The sequence below is a fragment of the Trametes versicolor genome (assembly GCF_000271585.1).
Source record: "Trametes versicolor FP-101664 SS1 unplaced genomic scaffold TRAVEscaffold_4, whole genome shotgun sequence".
Lineage (NCBI taxonomy): Eukaryota > Fungi > Basidiomycota > Agaricomycetes > Polyporales > Polyporaceae > Trametes > Trametes versicolor.
The window spans coordinates 144,923-162,839 of NW_007360324.1; the positions used below are offsets into that span (position 1 = coordinate 144,923).

General features: G+C 58.6%; 7 protein-coding genes across 7 annotated transcripts; 3 read left to right on the forward strand and 4 right to left on the reverse strand.

The window, feature by feature from the left end:
- Window positions 1–71: 71 nt before the first annotated feature.
- On the reverse strand, window positions 72–3,749 carry TRAVEDRAFT_145028 (translation initiation factor eIF2B catalytic subunit epsilon; the record flags this gene model as incomplete). The annotated part of the gene is made up of 9 exons (XM_008038342.1): window positions 72–1,682; window positions 1,740–1,868; window positions 1,925–2,313; window positions 2,380–2,505; window positions 2,558–2,721; window positions 2,777–2,963; window positions 3,032–3,295; window positions 3,443–3,567; window positions 3,624–3,749. The coding sequence occupies 9 exons, from the start codon at window positions 3,747–3,749 to the stop codon at window positions 301–303; spliced, it is 2,892 nt and encodes a 963-aa protein (XP_008036533.1). The 3' UTR covers window positions 72–300.
- Window positions 3,750–3,955: 206 nt separating this feature from the next.
- TRAVEDRAFT_57408 (uncharacterized protein) lies at window positions 3,956–5,830 on the reverse strand. Its single transcript, XM_008038245.1, has 8 exons — window positions 5,749–5,830; window positions 5,478–5,615; window positions 5,393–5,422; window positions 5,240–5,338; window positions 5,042–5,188; window positions 4,884–4,990; window positions 4,745–4,832; window positions 3,956–4,694 (listed from the first exon to the last, which is right to left on the reverse strand). Exons 2-8 carry the CDS (start codon window positions 5,589–5,591, stop codon window positions 4,419–4,421), a joined length of 861 nt encoding a protein of 286 aa, XP_008036436.1. The 5' UTR covers window positions 5,592–5,615; window positions 5,749–5,830; the 3' UTR covers window positions 3,956–4,418.
- Window positions 5,831–6,954: 1,124 nt separating this feature from the next.
- Window positions 6,955–7,947, forward strand: TRAVEDRAFT_18838 (pali-domain-containing protein; the record flags this gene model as incomplete). The annotated part of the gene is made up of 5 exons (XM_008037794.1): window positions 6,955–7,160; window positions 7,299–7,411; window positions 7,473–7,699; window positions 7,766–7,857; window positions 7,923–7,947. The coding sequence occupies 5 exons, from the start codon at window positions 6,955–6,957 to the stop codon at window positions 7,945–7,947; spliced, it is 663 nt and encodes a 220-aa protein (XP_008035985.1).
- A 934-nt stretch (window positions 7,948–8,881) lies between these two features.
- On the reverse strand, window positions 8,882–11,613 carry TRAVEDRAFT_70522 (NOL1/NOP2/sun family RNA met). The gene is made up of 7 exons (XM_008038343.1): window positions 11,238–11,613; window positions 11,111–11,188; window positions 10,552–11,055; window positions 10,386–10,491; window positions 9,787–10,335; window positions 9,279–9,720; window positions 8,882–9,201 (listed from the first exon to the last, which is right to left on the reverse strand). The coding sequence occupies exons 1-7, from the start codon at window positions 11,582–11,584 to the stop codon at window positions 9,104–9,106; spliced, it is 2,124 nt and encodes a 707-aa protein (XP_008036534.1). The 5' UTR covers window positions 11,585–11,613; the 3' UTR covers window positions 8,882–9,103.
- An 848-nt stretch (window positions 11,614–12,461) lies between these two features.
- Window positions 12,462–13,314, forward strand: TRAVEDRAFT_35763 (uncharacterized protein; the record flags this gene model as incomplete). The annotated part of the gene is made up of 3 exons (XM_008037979.1): window positions 12,462–12,753; window positions 12,812–13,041; window positions 13,102–13,314. The coding sequence occupies 3 exons, from the start codon at window positions 12,462–12,464 to the stop codon at window positions 13,312–13,314; spliced, it is 735 nt and encodes a 244-aa protein (XP_008036170.1).
- Window positions 13,315–13,510: 196 nt separating this feature from the next.
- On the reverse strand, window positions 13,511–14,388 carry TRAVEDRAFT_18841 (uncharacterized protein; the record flags this gene model as incomplete). The annotated part of the gene is made up of 2 exons (XM_008037795.1): window positions 13,511–14,215; window positions 14,269–14,388. 2 exons carry the CDS (start codon window positions 14,386–14,388, stop codon window positions 13,511–13,513), a joined length of 825 nt encoding a protein of 274 aa, XP_008035986.1.
- A 1,032-nt stretch (window positions 14,389–15,420) lies between these two features.
- TRAVEDRAFT_70524 (uncharacterized protein) lies at window positions 15,421–17,587 on the forward strand (the record flags this gene model as incomplete). The annotated part of the gene is made up of 15 exons (XM_008038344.1): window positions 15,421–15,464; window positions 15,524–15,570; window positions 15,634–15,800; window positions 15,974–15,986; window positions 16,037–16,134; window positions 16,192–16,283; window positions 16,340–16,347; window positions 16,401–16,526; window positions 16,601–16,616; window positions 16,675–16,717; window positions 16,773–16,781; window positions 16,834–16,877; window positions 16,933–17,204; window positions 17,261–17,315; window positions 17,373–17,587. 13 exons carry the CDS (start codon window positions 15,421–15,423, stop codon window positions 17,156–17,158), a joined length of 933 nt encoding a protein of 310 aa, XP_008036535.1. The 3' UTR covers window positions 17,159–17,204; window positions 17,261–17,315; window positions 17,373–17,587.
- Window positions 17,588–17,917: the final 330 nt, after the last annotated feature.

Below are 17,917 nucleotides of genomic sequence, written 5' to 3' on the forward strand. Positions count from 1 at the left end.
GCCCTCTGTGCATCGTGCGCGTGGTAACCGGTGTGAACTTGAATGGTCAAGTATTCGATGCCATTGTGTGTGGTGCACGTATCTAGTGTGCCTGTATACGTAGTACAACATGTGTTCGTGCTAACTTCTCGCAATCTTCACGTCCCCGAAATACGTATGTATGTGTGTCGCAATGCACGCGCTCTCGCCACCCGGCCCAGCACATCTGCCACCTATCCCCGTCCTTGGCATGAAGAAGGGTGATAGAGTTCACAACTTCATAGGAGAAGTAGGAACGTGGGCCTCGAGTAGTACGGCGTGTCATGCGGCAGGTGTGCTTGCCGTCTTGGCGGGAGCCTCGCCCTCGCTCTCGCCGGACTCGTACTCGGAGCTGTCTTCCTCCGAGCTCTCCGAGTCCGTTTCCTGCTGAGGCGCAGGCGCCTTGGGGGGTTGTGTGGGCGGAGGGACAGGCGCTGTGGAGGGTTGGGTTGTTGGAGGCGCCGCGGCTGGAGGTGCGGCTGTAGGACGGGCCACAGCAGGGGGTGTGGCAGCGAGAGGTGCAATGGCAGGAATGGCAGAGGATGGCGGCGCAGCGGCAGGAGGTGCGGCGGGCTTGGAGGGAGCGCTGTCCTCACTTCCCTCGTCGCTGTCCTCACTCTCCTCTTCCTCCTCGCTCGAGGTTCCCTCTTTTGCAGGTGCCTTTGGTGGTGCTGCGGGTTGGGCTTGTGGTACCGGGGGAGCAACCTCGTCCTCATCCTCGCTTTCCTCCTCCGAGCTACTCTCCTCCTTCGCAGGCGCTGAGACAGATGCCGCGGTCTTGGCTTGCGGCGTAGGCGGGGCAGGCTCGTCCTCGTCCTCGTCTTCCGACTCGTCCTCGCTCTCTTCATCCGTGCTCTCCTCCTGTGCGGGAGTCTTCGAAGGGACGGCTGTCTTAGCCTGGGGTTTTGGCGGCGCCTCGTCCTCGCTCTCATCCTCGGACTCCTCATCCGACTCGCTCTCCGCATCAAACTGCTCAATCATCTTCGCCCCAACCGCCCAACACCTCTTGACGCCCTCGGCAAGCGGCGAGCCCGGCTTCAAGCCCTCGCCCTTCGCCGCCGGCGACGCGTGCCACTTCCGAATATCGTCCTCCTCCACCAAATCCGCCTGGTAGAACGCCGCGAGCACCTGCGCGAACAGCGCCTGGCGCGCCGCCACCGGGGCCGCCGCACAGTGGTACTGCAGCACCTCGACGGTCTCGACCGCGTCGACGCCCCCGATCTTGTCCACGAGCGCGCCCCAGCGGCGCACGACCCCGCCGATCTCCGCGCGCTGTGCCGCAGGGTCCCCGGGGACGAGCGGGACGCGGTCGACGAGCGCGCCGACGACGGCCTCGCGCACGCGCCGGAGGGGCACGTTGGACGCCATGCGGAGCGTCTTGAGCTCGACGGCGGCGTTCTCGACGGAGTGGCCCTCGGCGAAGGCGCGCTCGAGCGACTGCGCGACTTCGGAGCGGAACTCGGTCTCGGCGGCGGCGTAGGAGAGCGAGTGGATCGCGGAGGTCTCGGCGGAGGGGTCGCTGAGGTTGAGCGAGAGGGAGGGCCCGGAGTTGGAGGTCATGGAGGAGGCGCGGGAGCGCATCGAGTAGGAGGTGTCGGTGTCGCTGAAGTCGTCTTCTGTTGTTGAGCCTTCGTCTGATAGCTCGAGGTCGGACGCATCGTCGCCTGTTGAAGAGTCAAAGTTAGTAGGCAGTTCATTATTGAGCGGGCGGGAGAACGTACACATGCGCATAAGCCGTTGGTTGTTGTACTGTTCTCGGACGTCCAAAGTATCGTCTTCCTCGGGTGCGCCCTGAGGCCAGACAAGAGCATTCGAACCCTTCCCTACGATCTCTTCCACGCCTTCTTGGTCTGTTGAGCTCTGTCAGCTCCACGCCCGAAAAGCTACTCAAAAGGAGTGCACTTACGAGCTTCGACCTCCTCCAGGTCGGAGTCCTCTTCTTCCTCATCCTCGTCGTCGGCATCCTCATCGTCGGCTGCCTCCTCCGCGTCCCGCTTCTTGGACACCCGCTCGAACCTCCTCAGCTTCGCATTGTCTCCAATGACGACGCCCTCAGCGATGAGGCACCCTCGTGGTACCCGACAACGATCCCCAATCCGCACCCGCTCCCCAATGATACTGCCCTCAACGACACAGCCTGCGCCAATATGCGTGTCGTCGAATATGTACGCATCGCGCAGCACCGCTCCCGCGCCGACCGTACACCGCTGGCCGATCACCGAGGAGTGCACGGAAGCGTTCGCTTCGATCGTGGTGTGGGCACCGATCAGGGTGTTGTTTCCAATCTTGCATGTCCTTTGTGAGGAGTGCGTCAGCAACCGGGACGCGATACAAGGCTAAGAAAAAAAGGAGCACACGGACCGTGATAGGACGACGGAATTACCCTTCGCGATGTATTTGTTGCCACGCAGGTGCTCATACGAGTGTCCGCCCGGGTGGTTGTCGTCTGGGACCAGAGGGAATGTCCATCTTGACAGAATGTCCTTGCTGTTTGCGGTGTCAGTACGGCACCTGATACCTCGGTCGACCCGGTCCATACCTGACCGCATCGTAGCTGCGGGTGTCCGCCACGCGCGCGGCGTATCCGTCTTTCGCCACATAGCAATATATGTTTTTGATGAGCAGATCCGAAGTGAGCACCCCATGCACGAAGTCTCTCCGGATGTCCAGGTAATCGAAGTTGTCCTGGAATAATGACGGAACCTGCGCAACGAGTGGCTCAGCACATAGTTAGCCACGACATGCGATGGGCACCGACCTCCACGGAGCATACGTCTATTGAGCAGTCGACGAGGTCGTACCGGATCTCGACCTCTGGATGTTCTGCGAGCACTTCGCGCGGGATCTTGACGAGCGGCGTCGCGGGATAGCCAATGGTAGGCTCATAGTGCAAACACTCCGACGTCTCAGGATCCAGCACGAACACGCCGCTCTCCCCCCTCGACCTGCCCAGCCACACGTCAGTCAGCTTCCCCTCACTGAAACGCACCCGCCGCCGCCCTCCCGCACTCACCGCGTCCTGTGCTGCGCGCCGCTCTCCTTCACGACCATGGTCATGATCGCGTCCTTGTTCGTGCGGCGGCGCTCCTTGTGCGCGCGCACGACCTCGTCGATGCGCACGTTGCTCACGAGGTCGCCCGTGACGAGCACGAAGTCGCTCGTGATGATCCCGTGCGTGTAGATGTCGCGCATCGCGTCCCCCGGCGAGAACGTCTCCTTCGCGGTCATGATCGTCACGATCTTCAGCCCTGTGCTCGGTTTCGACCATTTCGAGTCCCTGTAGGGTGCGCGGTGCCGGTGCCGGTTGCGTGCATGGAGGGCGGGCGGGTGTAGAAAAGCGGAGAAGCGGTCGGGGGGAGAGTCGGACGGAGAAGGGAGAAGTAAGTTAGAAGGTATGGAGGGTCGGAGGTAGAAGCGGGCGTACCGTATAGCGGCCTTGACCTGGTCGGCGTATGATCGACATATAACGAAGATCTCCTGCACTCCAGCGAGCGCAAGGCTCTCAAATGTCCAGTCTAGCAGCGTGGCATTGCATATAGGTAGCAGGCACTATGCGGCGTGAGGGCATCAGTACATGCGGTAAAACCGGTCTGTATAGCGCGCACCCTGGGCTTGCCCACCGTGAGTGGCTTGAAACGTTTGTTGAAGCTGTCTGCGAGAATGACAGCCTGGAGGACCTCGTCCTCCTCTGCGATGTCCTTGTCCTTTCCGGATGATGATTTGGGAGGCATCGCTAGTGAGATGAGTGGGTAAAAGTAGGTAGAAGTGCCAAAATGAGCGCTCTCGCGGCGCGACGCGTTCAATACAAGGGTATGACTCGATCGTCTCGATCACATGTTGAAGATTTAGCCATCTCAGTTGGACTCACAGAACCACATGGATGTAGCCATACCACAGCGACATGGGACGACAGCCGTGGAGCAGACGTGTTTCGCAGACGAACTGTAAGATGTATATTGAAAAGGAGGGGACAGTCGCAGCTCATAAGAGAGAAACCTGGATGGCAGCACATCGCCTCATCGTGGTCTGTTACCGTAGAGCAGGGAAACAGTTCATGATTACACGAAGCCATAGACACACACGCGAGCACGATCCAGTGAGAGAATGAAAGTGGGTATGGGGATATCACCTATCCGGATCGACATTAGGCTGGGTAACAGCGGATCAAGACGATGTAGGTATGCGGGCGTAACTCGTGAGGGAAACAAAAAGCAAAGGACCAGATCCGCGTCGTACATTACCCGAAGAAAGAATGAAATGGGGATAGAAGCGAAATCCACTAGCGTGGATGTGGATGGGGGAGGGAGGTACCCAGGAGGGGCGCAGAGAGACAGGAAACATTAGAAGTGCACAGCTCGTCAAGGTCGTAATAATGTATGAGGAACATTTTAGGACCACGCTCACGCTGCCGCCGCAACAACGGGGGCGGCAGGCGGCGCCTCGACCTTGGGCTCCTCCGAGGCAGCAACCGCGGGCGTGGGCTCCGCAGCCGCCTCAGCCGCCGGGTTCTCGAGGGGAGCAACAGGGGTGGGCTCCTCGATCTTAGGGGGGTTCTCCTCGACCTTGGGCGGGGTGTTGTGCTCGGTCTTGGGCTTCGACTTGAAGAACTCGCCGACGCGGGCCGACAACCGACGGCTGACCTTGGGCGACTTCTTCTCTTCCTTCTTCTCCTCCTTCTGCGCAATCAGTCAGACACGGGGACATAGACCAGACGATAGCGACAAACCTTCTCTTCCTTGGGGGCCTCGGTCTCCGCAGCGGCCTCAGCGGGCGCAGCCTCAGCGGCGGGCGCCTCAGTGGCAGGCGCGGTCTCGCTATACGCGTGTCAGACGACATACTAAAACAATAACTGAATGGTTACGCACGTCTCCTTCACGGGCTCAGCGGCAGGAGCCTCCTCGGCCTTGGGGGCCTCAGCGGCAACCTCAGCCGCGGGCTCCTTAGGAGCCTCCTCGGCAGCGGGGGCAGCGGTCTGGATCAAGTGTCAGACATGTGACGACTGTCGCCACAGGAGCTCACGCACCTCTTCCTTCTTCTCAGTCTTCTTAGCGGTCTTCTCCTTGGGCTTCTTCTCAGCCTTCTCCTTCTTCTCGCCCTTGAAGGGAGCGAGGAGCTTGGCGAGGAGGGAGGGGCTCTTGGGGCGCTCCTCCTTCTTGGTCTCAGCCTCAGCCTAAAGATATTTGTCAGATACGATACCGAGCAACATCCAGAAGAAACTTACGGGCTTGGCCTCCTCGGTAGCAGGGGTCTCAGCGGCAGGAGCCTCAGCAGCGGGGGCAGCGTCAGCGGCGGGAGCCTCAGCCTCAGCAGCAGGAGCAGCCTATTACATGATGATGAGGATCCGAGCAGGCAGTGCAACCCGTTTACGACGTACCTCAACCTTAGCCTCCTCCTTGGGAGCCTCCTATTCTAGGGTATTAGGGTCGAGCGCCTAAAGAGCGTTGTTGATTGGCACTTACAGCAGCAGGCGCCTCAGGGGCAGCCTCAGGCGCGGGAGTGGGCTCAACAGCGGGAACCTCCACGGGCTTGGTCTCCTCGACGGGGACGACAGGTGCAGCGACGGTGTCAGACATTATGAAGACTTAGGTGTTCGTGAGCTGGAGGGAGAAAGTGGTTGTTGGTCAGACGACGCGACTTAAAACAGGCAAAAACAAAGCGGGCGGCGTCGCAACGAGGACGATGCGAAGGAAATAAAGGCTTGTGAGGGCCGAAAGGCGACGAAAGACTCACAATAGTGGTATATGGGAAGAGAGCGAGGGCTCTGTGGCCTGGCTACTTGGCAGGAAGGAGAGAGAACGAGAGAAAGAGAGATAGGGAGAGAATAAGCTCTGGGACACGGCGCCCTTCTTATCCTTAAACAGTCCGAACAAACAAGGCTAAACTAAATTTGGCCAGCCCACGGCCAGTCCTGCCAAATCGAGCCACGCGTCTCGTTCTGCTGCAACAACACTCGATCACGCCTGTTTGTTCTCCCGGCCCTTGGCTCGGTCGCGTCGCGTCCACTTCACACTCGCTCTCTACAGCTGTTTGGACTCCTTTTCTCTCTTAACGGAGTGGCGCAGGGGCGTGTGGGCAGCTTCGGCGGGCAAACTGGGGCGGAGGGCGTGGGATAGTGGTTCACAAGGTGATAAAAAATGTATTGATTTGGGAGCGAGCCGAAAGAAGGAAGCGTCCAGTTCGCGTTCCGGCGGGCTAGCGACGATCGGGAATCATGTCGTTCTGCGACGTGCTGCCGTCTCACAGGGCCCGCATCCCGCCCTTGTGTGAGCGCCTGGCGCATGCTGGCTGGCAGCGCCTGATGGCGGCGACTCTGGATGGCGAGGAGGCCCGTCCTGTGCAGGAGCGTTGAGGGAGCCGTGGAGGGGCGACGGCGGGCGCGCTTGGCTCGGCGGTAGTAAGGCTTCTATTCTATTGCGGGTAAGCGTCGGAAGGGTTCTGGACTGCGTGACTCGGCGTGAAGAGGGCGTTTCACATATGCAAATTCGCGCCTCGCACGTGGACGGATCCGTGGAATGCCAGAAAACGCGCCGTTTCTACGTAACGCCCGGATAAGGAAAGACACGGCGGGCGCGGTTCCCACGTAAAACACTTATCCTCCGCCTCCCTGCGCCCTCGCGTGCCCCGGCATCCCCCAAGCCTCTCGCTTCCGCCCGTCTTTAGTCTCCTCTTGTATTCACGCCTCGAGGACTGCTCTCGCGCGACCGCTGGCTTGGTTTTTGTTCTGCAGGCACAAACGCACGCAAACGGACAATACCCCACACACGAGGTCTCCACTATGGCGACACCGCCGCACCCACTCCACCCTGGCCACGGTTTAAGGTCCCTCGTCGGCTGCTTGCACGCTCGCTCGCCTCTCTACCGCCTACAACTCAGTCGACAGCCTTATAGCCCAGGTGCGATCCTGTACGTCTACTCACGACCTTACACGAACTCGCCATGCTTGCTGCAATCACGCCCTTCTTTCTCTTCGTCGCGTTCCTCCTCCTGCTCCTCGTCTCGCTCTCTCTGCCAATCATCAAGAGCATCTTCCTCTTCCGGCTGACTGCAAACGACACCGCTTCCTTCCTGCACGCCTCCGCCTCTGCCTCCGGTGAAGTCCGCTTCGGTGTGTGGGGTTATTGCACGTCTGCGATCACGGTGCAGTGAGTACGGCCCATTCTGATGTCACCATTCTGTCAACTGACGGTATCATCGCGTCCTGTCCGTCCCTATCTCCTGTTCGCCCTGTGATCTCCCAGAGTCATCGGCGTGGACCATGAAACTGCCGGCCAATGTTCTAGTCCTCATCTAGGATATCAATTCGACTCCAACGTGGCGAACGCTCTCCATGTGAGCGGCTTCTCGGACACCATCTCCCGCACTCTCAGCGCAGTCCTGGTGCTCCACCCCATCGGTATGTCATATTGTCCGCTCGCGCGCCATTGTCTTACGCCGCGCAATCTCCCGTGATCCAGCGTGCGCGCTCGCCTTCGTCGCTCTTGTCACTTCCCTGTTCATCACCACTCGGCGTTCACCGGGCACCGTCTCTCGTCCGGCTGCGTTGGCCACTCTGGTCATTGCTCTCTTGGCGGCGGTGATAACGACCGTCATCTTCCTGCTGGATGTCATCTTTGTGGCGGTCGTCCGTAACAAGATCAATGATGAGTCCGACGGCGTCTTGCAGTTGAACTGGGGGAATGCAGTATGTCTTGATATTTCCTGCACGTTCAAAATGATATATTTATGATCATCTTCCGTTCCTTCGCAGGTATGGATGGCCCTCGGCGCAACGATTGCCCTGTGGGCCTCAGTCGTGAGCGACTGTGCAGGTCTCTGCGGCTTTGGCCGGCGCTATAGCAGGTCCGTCATTCATCGTGTGCCGTTCGCTGCGTTCCCGCTATGCTAACATACTCGCTTCCGTGCAGAAAGCGCGCCGACGGAAGATACTGAACGTTCGACCGGAAGACGTCTGACAGGCTCTTCTTCCCCGCCGCTGATTCGACTGTGATTCCCAGGCGGACGATGATACCCGACTGATGCGCGCCACATGGACCGTTTTCCCCTCCATCCGCCGCCCTTGGATCTGCCAGACCGCGGAGGCCGCTCGACGTGATTCTCTTTCGCGCGGAACTCCGAGCATTCAAGCTGCACGTCCGCCTTTCCCCGCATTTGAGCACTTTTCTAACCCTTTGCCCATGCTTGAAACATGACCCGTTTCCTCTTCCTTGCCTGACTGACTCTTGCTAGACATGACCCATTTACGCGAACTGCTGTATCTATATCTTCTACTGTTGCTCGCTACTACCCCTGTTATTGTATACCTTAGCCCTTGTAGGACTCTTTCATATATCCCGTCTATCTAAGCCTGGACCGTCCCACAGATCGAATGATGCTCGCCCTGCGCCGCAACCCATCGATTCGCAACGGTCTCTTGGCCTGAATTCGAGCTGGAGGAACACGATAAGCATCACGCTCGCACCACCGCAAACGTTTCCGGTCGCCGCTGCCGTGATTTGCGGGGGTGGCTGTCATGTTCTCGCGGGCCGCCGCACCTGAGCGCGACCGCGTTTCGCCCTGTACGGCCCCGCACGCACGCTGCCGCCTCTGCTGCGGGCCTGCTCAGCCAGGTACTTAGGAACGCGTCGCTGCTAGTCACCTCGGTTCGCGTTCTCGCAATGCCAGACTCCCCAACCCACATGCCGTCGCGCGAACGCATATGCGCGCATGCTTTTTGCATGCATACTCGGACTGTGGCCACGGCAGTTTCACGATACCCAATACCCGCTCGGACCGAGTCCGCGCCCGCGAGCTTCCCATGCTACTGCCCACGGCTCGCACACAATAGATCGCGAGATGACGACACGCCGCGCCCGAAGGCTCCCTTGCACCTGGACCCTGTGTGTACCAGCCCTATACAAAACTCGCGCGTATGTATGCAATCGACGGCGTGTATCCACGCGAAGGCCCGAAGCACGCCTCCCCGCGTGGCGGGAACGCAGAAGCACGCAGCCCGCAACCCGCCCCGTCCCAAATCCGCCCGTACTCTCGAGAGCTTCGCGGGCAAGAGGCGATAAGCCGGGGGATTTCCACGAGCAGAAGCCCGCGGTCACGCAGCGGCCTCCACCTGCTGTGCCGCGGCGGGCGCGTCCTTGTGCCGTGGCGGCGGCTTGAGGCCCTTCGCCTTCATGCGCTTGCGCTTCATCTCTGCGGATAACGATATCAGCACCGTCGCCAAGAGCACCAATGCAGGCATTATTGCATGCACAAAACACGAGACTCACCCTCGAGATACGGCTTGTCCTCGTCCGCGTCGAACGCGACTGGGGCACCGTCCACCTCCGCATCGACACCGTCCGCATCTGCACCGGCCTGCGCAGGCTTGACCTTCGCGCGGCGCTCGACCTTGAACTTCGCGACGTAGAAACCGTCCATGTTGTGCACGTGCGGGTAGAAGCGGCGCGTCAGGCTCAGCTTGTCGCTGAACGTCTTCCCGCGGTAGCTCGTGAAGCCCGGGCGCCCGAACTCGAGCCCGGTGTCGACGAGCTTTACGTGCGGCCGCTTGCGCAGCGCGTAGTCGACTACCGCCTCGTTCTCGTCAACGGTCACGGAGCACGTCGAGTAGACGAGGAAACCGCCGGTCTTCGAATCTGCCTGGACGCTGTCGATCGCGCACAGGATGAGCTGTTTTTGGAGGTGCGAAAGCAGCGTGAAGTCGCGCTCGGACTGCGGTGACGGATCCACAATCTATCAGCTTCTGTGGTGCAATGCGTAGCTGAGCGGGACGCCCACCTTATTTTGCTTGACGCTTGCGTCCTTGCTTATGACACCAGTTCCGCTGCACGGGGCATCCAGCAGGACCCTGTCGAAGCCACCGATGACTTTGGGAAACTCCCGGCCGTCATATGAGCACACCACGACGTTTTTGCATCCCAGACGGTGCACGTTCGCCGTCAGACTCTTCGTGCGCGCCTTGTTCGCGTCATTCGCGAAGACGACACCGGTGTTCTGCATAAGAGCGGCCATATGTGTAGTCTTGCCGCCAGGCGCGGAGGCCATGTCCAGCACGCGCTCGCCAGGTTGCGACCCGAGCGCGATCACAGGCAAGAACGAGGACGCCGCTTGCAGCATGTAATGCCCGGCGAGGTATTCGGGCGTGGCGCCGATCGGGACGCTACTCTCGAACACCTGCAGGCCGACGTTCGTCCACTTGCCGATGGGTTCCAGGTTCACGCCGCGGTTGATCAGCGCCTGCGCGAGGTCGCGTCGGCGAGTCCGTAAGGTATTTGTACGGATCGTTACGGGTCTTGGGATCTCGTTCGCCTCGAAGAACTCGATCGCCTGGTATCCTGGGATGAGATAATGCATGACCGAGCAAACGCAAGACGCACCTCTGCGACGGGGAAGAGCTGGAAGAGCTTCTCGGTGAGGAAGTCGTTGTACCCGTAGTAGCTCGCAATATCGGACATGAGCGTATGCACATATTCTGATCTTGCCCTGTGAAAGCACGGTGTGGTGGTTAGTGCAAAAACACTTTCCGGCAACGCAGGCACTTACCTGCCCTTGGCTGCGTATTTCCTGAAGTTTCCCAGTACCCGTACGCACTCGCGCATTCTCCGCTGCACGGTGTGCACGTCCGGACCTCCTCGCTTCTTCTCCTCATCGAGCTCCTCCGCGGTGGGCAGTGTGAGGCCTTCTCCATCCTCCTCGCCGCCCTCGCCCTCCTCGTCCATGTCAACATCGTCCGCGTCCCTCAGGTCATCGTCGCTCATTTCTCCATCAAGCGCGGCCCGTCTCAGCTCTTCCGCATCGAGGTCCGCATCCTCCTCCGCTCTTGCGTCCAACGCGCGTGAACGTGCCTCCATGTTCTTCATGGTGATGGGGCCGTCCTCATCATCGTCCTCTTCGTCGCTATCGTCCGAGGATGCATCTGACCCAGTGGGAATAATTTTGGCCGGCCGTGTGTGCTGTTTTGACTTCTTTCCCTTGACAGGAAGCTCCGGCTCGTCGTCGTCCGAACCAAGGTCCAACTCCTGTGCGGGAGCATTGAACGGGTCATCACTGCGGCAATATTTGGTATATTAGAGGGGCGCGAAGGTGGCACGATCGGACATACTCTTCGTCCATGACCAAATCATCCAGGTCCCCCTCGAATCCCACGACTTCATCATCGTCACTGCCATGGAACAGGGTTCTGCGCTATAATCAGCATAACCACTACAGAGCAAAGGAGCTCAACGCACTTGGCATGTGCCTTGAGGTCTCCGTCACTATCGACGTCCTCCCAACCTTCGCTGCTCCCGGCGCCCTCATCTTCGTCCTCGAAGTGTGCCCGCTTCTGCGTCTTCGCTTTCGGCTTGTCAGACTTAGCTTTGGGCTCGCCCTTAGGTTCGCTTTTCGGCTTCCCTTTCACAAGGGAGGGTTGCGCGGGTTTGACATCGCTCTCCCTAGCCTTTTTGGCGGGCCGCTTGCTCGGAGCCTCAGCAACATCGTCCGCCTTGCGCTTGCCGAGTTTCTTCTGCGACGGGCGGTTTTCACGGTCGCCAATAGGTGCGGGGTCTCCCTGCTTGTTCTTCGCGCGGCGTCCCATGTTGAGTGTACAAAGAAAGTGAGAGTGAGTGGATGGGCGAGGACAAGAAATTATTGCACGGTGCACGGCGCTTGTCCCGACTTGCAATTTCGATTTTTTCGCACACTCGAAGCTCTGAGAGCGCGTGCACCACGAACAGCCGCGGACACTCATACCTCGCTCATTTCTCCCTATTTCGACTCTTTTTCCTCATACCTGACCTCGCCTCATCTGCGCGCAGAGATAGACACCGTTCTGGTCGCGATATCGCAACTTCGAACCAACTCCGACCGTCATCCGCGACCTCCTTCAGCGCTAATACTAAACACAAATCATTACACCAATCGCGCATCGTCGACAGGCCTGCGGGGGAGTACGAGAAGGATTATAACGGAGCATCTGAGAGCATCATGTTGTCCGTTCCCTCAAACAGTGCGTTGTTCCGCTTTGAAGTCCGCGCCCATGCAGCTTGAGCAGCACCATTGTCCCACATACTGGTACTACGTACTCGTACGTTATGACGGTTGCCTGTCGTAAGATCTATACATGAGGATGATGATAGAATGGTTACTAACTTGATAGCGGTGTACCTTTGCAACTGAAGCCCCAGTTTAAAGCTCTAGAGAGCACTCAAGACTACTCCAGCAGCTGAAGCTGCTGAAGACACAAGTTATAAGCGCCCGGTGTAGATCCCAAGATCGTAAATAATGTGATCGCGCCTGTGTGGCAATATTTGCAGTGCTCCCGCATTCGGGACCCTAACCTCTTGCCAGACGCCTGCAGAATGACATCAAGGTTTGACCCGAGCACGTCCGGACTCAAGTGCGTCTATCAAACCTCTTCCTCAACCTCCAGCTCGGTCTCGACGAAGCTCGACCATCGCCGCCCACTTGCCAACATGGGCCTCTTCCCGCTCTCGCCTATGTTCTGTCGTCCATTCTTGGGCACCGCACACAGGGCTGCCCGCACGCCGCCCTTGAACGGGCGGTACTTCGTCCCGAGCGCAGCGCAGACCGCCGCCCGGTACCAGCACAGCTACACGAGCGCAGAGTTCGCGCAGAAGATCAGGATAATGCTGCACATGAAGCAGGGAGCCCGGCAGGACTGGTACAAGTTTATTGTCAAGATCGGATTCACCGGCCTCGGTTTGGGTATAACGTTCCTCGCCGCCCCGGTGCTCTACTGCGATCGTATGTGTCCAGTCGATCTTGGATTCACGCTGTCCACTGAACCTGTTCTATCTGACAGCTGTAACGTCCAAGCCTGCGCCTCCAACCACCACCACCGCTCTCCCTCCTCCTCAGGGCAAGGCCGTGTCTGCTCAGCCGTCAACACCTCCTCCACCTCCCCCAACTTCCAGTATCAACTTCTACGAGCTCACCTTCGGCACCGTATGCGGTGTATGCGCGGGCGTATTTGTCAAGAAGGGCGTGAAGGCTGCCGCTTTCGTCCTCGGCGGTGTTTTCGTCCTGCTTCAGGTGAGCTTTGCTCGGATCGGCTCATCAGAGCAAACTATCTGACAGTTTGGCGCGTTGCAGTACCTCGGCTCGCTTTCGCTCGTGCGCGTGAACTGGTCAAGCGCAGCGAATCGATTCGAGAGCGTATTCTACTCAAAAGACCCTGTTACGGGAGCGAAGAGGCCGCCGAACGTCGGCTCCTTTTTCCGCTGGATCATCGATTTCCTCACCGCTGACTTCCAGGGGAGGGCATCGTTCGTTGCGGGCTTCACCCTTGGTATTCGGATCGGTTGATGTGCGTTGCGACAGCGCAGTAGAGAAGAACATTCCAGTGTACTATAATACATTCCACATCATACTCCTCTTCTCGACATTCCAGTATTTATTCCCTTACTCGCACAACGCCCACACTCGTTTGTTCTACGTGTATATATTAGCATACAGCGCACTAGTGACGAATAATATCCAGCACTCACTGCATGCCCGTCGATCAGTTCGTAGATTCGTCAACGATGGCCTTGATTTTCTCGATCAAGGCCTTGTTCTCCTCCTGTCCACGCTGGAACCCCTCGCGAGCTTCCTGAACGTAACCCGCGAGCTCGTGCAACACAGGCGGGAGCTGCTCATAGTCGGCGACCGTATCTTTCAGCTGCTTCTTCTCCGGATGCCAGCCTTGCACACTCGTCTCCTTCAGCCCTCCATCCGACGTCGGCACGAACAGCCTGTCAATCTGCTGCGAGGTCCGGTCGTGCTGGACGCGCCACGCGTTCAGAAACGATCCGGTGTCGGGGAGCCGTGTGCTCTGTGCCGCGAGATCCGCGAGCGTGGCGAAGTCGGCCGATTGCACCTGCAGGACGCGCCCGCGGGCGTCCACCGCGACGTCCGGGCGGAACAGGGCGGCGGTGAAGCCCTCCGGCTCCACAGGCGCGTTCAGGAGGACCGCGAGGACGAGCGCGTCGCGCGTAGGAGTGAAGTCAGCGCTCGCGGGGTGCGGGTTGGCGCGGGCGTGCCAGCCGGTTGCAGATGCGGATGCCATCGTCGGCGTATAGATTGAGGGGAGCGGCGCGCTGCGGAAGAAGAGGATATACGCGCCGAGGAGGGCTGCGAGTGTGATGAAGAGTGGTTTGGCGGCCAGTTTGGCGAGGATGGGGGGCTGCGGAGAGGATGGGACCGCGCGGCAGGTGGTGGTTGGAGGCTAAGTCGTACTGGTCGAGCCTGTGGAGCTGAATGGTTGAAGCCGTTGGACACCCTGTGCGCAATATAACGCGTGCACATGGACGCAGTCCCGAGCACGCACTCGGACTTATCGAGACCGTCGTCATCAGATGCAAACTCTTGGCGGATCGACCGCAGGACAGTTTCGTGCATGGCGCATGTTTTGCATGAACTGATCCACTTGTTGTCTAGATGGCTTGTCGGGTTTCTAAAGAGGTAAACATATAGCAGGAAGAGGAAGAGATGAAGCGCGTGGACGTCGTGGCGCCGGTAAATCACGGATGGCTACATATATAGACGCCTGTACGTTGCAAGAGGAGACGCTCCTAGGCCTTCGCTTCTTACCTTGACATGCTGATCCAGTTCAACGACTCGAGCCACGGGAATCTGCCTCCTCGTTATCCTCCTATATGCCCTCTAGCGCATCCAGTACCCAGGCCTACCCAGGCCATACACTTGTGACTTCGGAAAGGAATAAACGGCCGTTTCAGGCTGATGCATTGCATCCGTTGACAGATCTTCTGAGAAATGGGGAACCGCGGATTTCGCAAAGATACCGCCGCTCCGCAGATGGTCAGACGGGCCACTGCAATTATTCGCGTTCAGGACGGATCTCACAGTAAGCCTACCGTAGTCTGTGCATGCAGGGTAGTGAGCTAATCGGCGCCAGTTTTACTCAATGTAGACATATTGTGTCTCATGACTGCGGTGCGATACGTATGTTCGCAGGCACTGGCTCCAGGATATACGACGCAGTACGCCCGCCATGTCGCCGCATTGCCGCCTCCTGACATATTGCTTCTGCGCACCCACCCGGACTGTGCAGAAGCAGCGCGCAGATCATGCCCATACCTGTCCGAGCGGGACAGCGGCGCGTCGAGCATGATGAGTATGGTGTAAAGCGTGATCGTTACAGCGCAACAGTAAGCTTCGTGAAGGTACGTTGACAGGTGTCGCACGTCAGGCGGCTCGTGCGCGCGACACCGGTTACTACTTCATGAATTTTCGACTCCTCCTGCCGAGATTTGTTGATGGGAGGTGAGAACGTCGGACGTCGCGCATGTCCATACAAGGCATTTCCAGGGCGGTGCACGGCTCTCGCTAGTCGTCATATACTCTCCGCGGCGTCTTTCCGCTGTCTCGTCTTCCCTTCCCGCCCCCTTCTGTGCGTGGCTCAAGTCAAATATGCCAACGCCCCTGGATGTAGCCCAGGCGTCGGCCGAGTACTGGTGGGTCCTTGATCCACACGCACCCATACGTCTCGCTAACGAACTTGCTTGCCGCGCAGGGTTTACGCCGTGCGGTTCAATAACGCACTAGTGCTCGTGGGATTCAGTGCGCGCCACCACACGGATCTTGCGTCGGGAGCTGTTGTACTAACCGAGGCCGTTTTGACAGCGACATTGTACTACGACTACCTCTTGACGCTGTCCGACGAGATTGAGCACTTCTGGAAGTCCGCCAACCTCTCGATAATGTCGGTCCTGTTTGTGGTCAATCGGTACTTCGGCCTCCTGGGACCGATCGCTGTTGTTATAGAATACTTTGGAGATATTTCCGAAATGGTAGGTGAACCCCGTTACCACGAAGAAATCCTGCTGATCCCCTGCACATTCGTTCGTAGACGTAAGGACTCAACTACTTCTGTCTGCGTTCGTACCCTGATGTTGTCACGGATCGCGGCCTCAGATGTCGAAGGCTGCAGACATACCATCAGGCTTATGCGATAGCCGTCCAGGCAATTGTAGCAGGTTCGCGATGGCGCCGTTCCTTCATACCAATCCGCTCACCTTCTGCACAGTTATGCTCATGATCAGGACATACGCGCTGTACGATCGCAGCAGACGGATCCTCGTCATCCTCATCGTGACGCATCTCGCTGGCGCCATCATGTGCCTCGTACGCGCCCACAATAGTCGCTCTGCTGCTGTTCCTAACCTCAAATCCCGAACATAGGTCGCCATCGTCACGAACATCGGGCCTGTGAACACGTTAACACCGCTGCCTTTCAGGTTCACGGGCTGTGACCTCTCCCTCACGAACAACCAGTACGTGCTTCGCGTCTTCTTCCAGGTACATTTCATTAAAGCCGGTCGCTCCCCAGGGCCATCCGTATGCTTCCCAGAGATGCGCGGTATCATATGATGCTTACCGGCGGCCAACAGACCTCGCCCTCGCCTGGGGCGCCATGCTCTGGTTCGACACCACAATCTTCATATTAACCTTGGTGCAAGCGCTCCGAATGCGGCACATGTTCCCAGGACGCCTTCTCGAGATCATGTTTCGGGACGGTATGTCGCACATCTACTACCCTCGGGTTTCCGCCGAGCAGATTCTGACACGACCTGTCGCCGACTCATATCAGGAACCGTGTACTATGGGTGAGTGGAATGCGGTGGAAGCGATGATTGGACCCGCTTCCTGACCTTCTCGTGACAGATTCATGGTGGCGGCCAATGTATCAAACATCTCCACGTTTTTGGTAATGTCGAATTCCACCAGTGTGTGACCAGGACATGCTGACATATCTTCAAAAGATCACCAGGGTACTTTGAACGCAGACGTGCTCACCGGAGATGTGCTAACCATGACCCACAGTCGGGATCGCCCTTGAAGGGCTTGGATACAACACTCACGAACGTGTGCGTCTTTCTCTGACTCATCGCTGTGACGTCTTCAAACCCTACCGTGCTTCAGATTATCGACGACTCTTGCCTCCCGAATTATACTCAACCTACGCAACCCCGCGCTCCAGAGGTTGGGGCGGGACACCGAGACCAACCTCACGAGCGTGTGGAATACGTACACGACCACGGCTGGGCCGGCGATCACTGTATCAACCTACGACTGCACTCTCGCCGAAGACGGCACGCTGCCGACGGACACGCAAATCACCGAGGTCCCGCGATTATCTGAAGCATAATTCCCCGTTCAATCGCCCCCGAGCGTCGCAGCCTAATAGATGAATGGTGTGGTCGGAAAATATACCGGAGGTCACAGGGACCCTTACCCTTCTCTTACTTAGCGGTTAATCTCGGAAAATGTACACTAGCACATGGACGGTATTACTAGTTGTGATGGTACGCATTTCCATCTTGAATTGTCGAATGCGGCAGCTGCTAACCAGCCCACCTAAGCAGGATATGCGATTGTCGTCGCACGGACCTAAATATGGTCATGGTGGCTTCGGTGGCGCCGGCCAAGCCTCGGGGAGTCAACTTGGCTTTGGGCTCGAGACATTTAACACCTCTGCGGAGGCGAGTTGCGAAGATTTTCGCTCGTACAGGCAGCGCCCGAGCCCGCTCCTCTCCTGGCAACCGCAGAAGTACAAGGCCAGCTCGGTCAGAACGGCGTCTCCCCCGGCTCGACCAGTACTCCGGTGGCTAGTCTGACACTGTCAGGTACGGTTATTCGACGTGGGGAGATCCAGAACCAGATTTCACGCGCAGCGTCGTCGACGATCGTCCGGCTCGAGCCTCAAGTCTGCACAGCCAGCTCTCAGCGCACGGCGCACATAAGCACATACGAGCTGCCCTGCACGTCGGCGAGCTGCTCGCCCTGATCGACTCCCGAGGCGCGTCCCTGGCGATGCGCGATCGAGTGTATGGCGCGGCGGCTCCGTTCGCAGGCTCCCTTCCTGCGTATTTTTGGGTGTGGGATCGCCGCGCGGACACGCGAACGC

Bases quoted from the DNA above. Each gene is read 5' to 3' on its own strand.
- TRAVEDRAFT_57408 (XM_008038245.1), bottom strand. From the start codon at position 5,591: ATGTCTGACACCGTCGCTGCACCTGTCGTCCCCGTCGAGGAGACCAAG. The intron at 5,423-5,477 runs GTAAGTGCCAAT...ACCCTAGAATAG, and splicing joins CCCCTGAGGCGCCTGCTGCT to GAGGCTCCCAAGGAGGAGGC. The intron at 4,695-4,744 runs GTTTGTCGCTAT...CTGATTGCGCAG, and splicing joins AGGCCCCCAAGGAAGAGAAG to AAGGAGGAGAAGAAGGAAGA.
- TRAVEDRAFT_70522 (XM_008038343.1), bottom strand. From the start codon at position 11,584: ATGGGACGCCGCGCGAAGAACAAGCAGGGAGACCCCGCACCTATTGGC. The intron at 11,056-11,110 runs GTATGTCCGATC...ATATTGCCGCAG, and splicing joins GATTTGGTCATGGACGAAGA to TGATGACCCGTTCAATGCTC. The intron at 10,336-10,385 runs GTGCGTCTTGCG...CCAGGATACCAG, and splicing joins AGCTCTTCCCCGTCGCAGAG to GCGATCGAGTTCTTCGAGGC.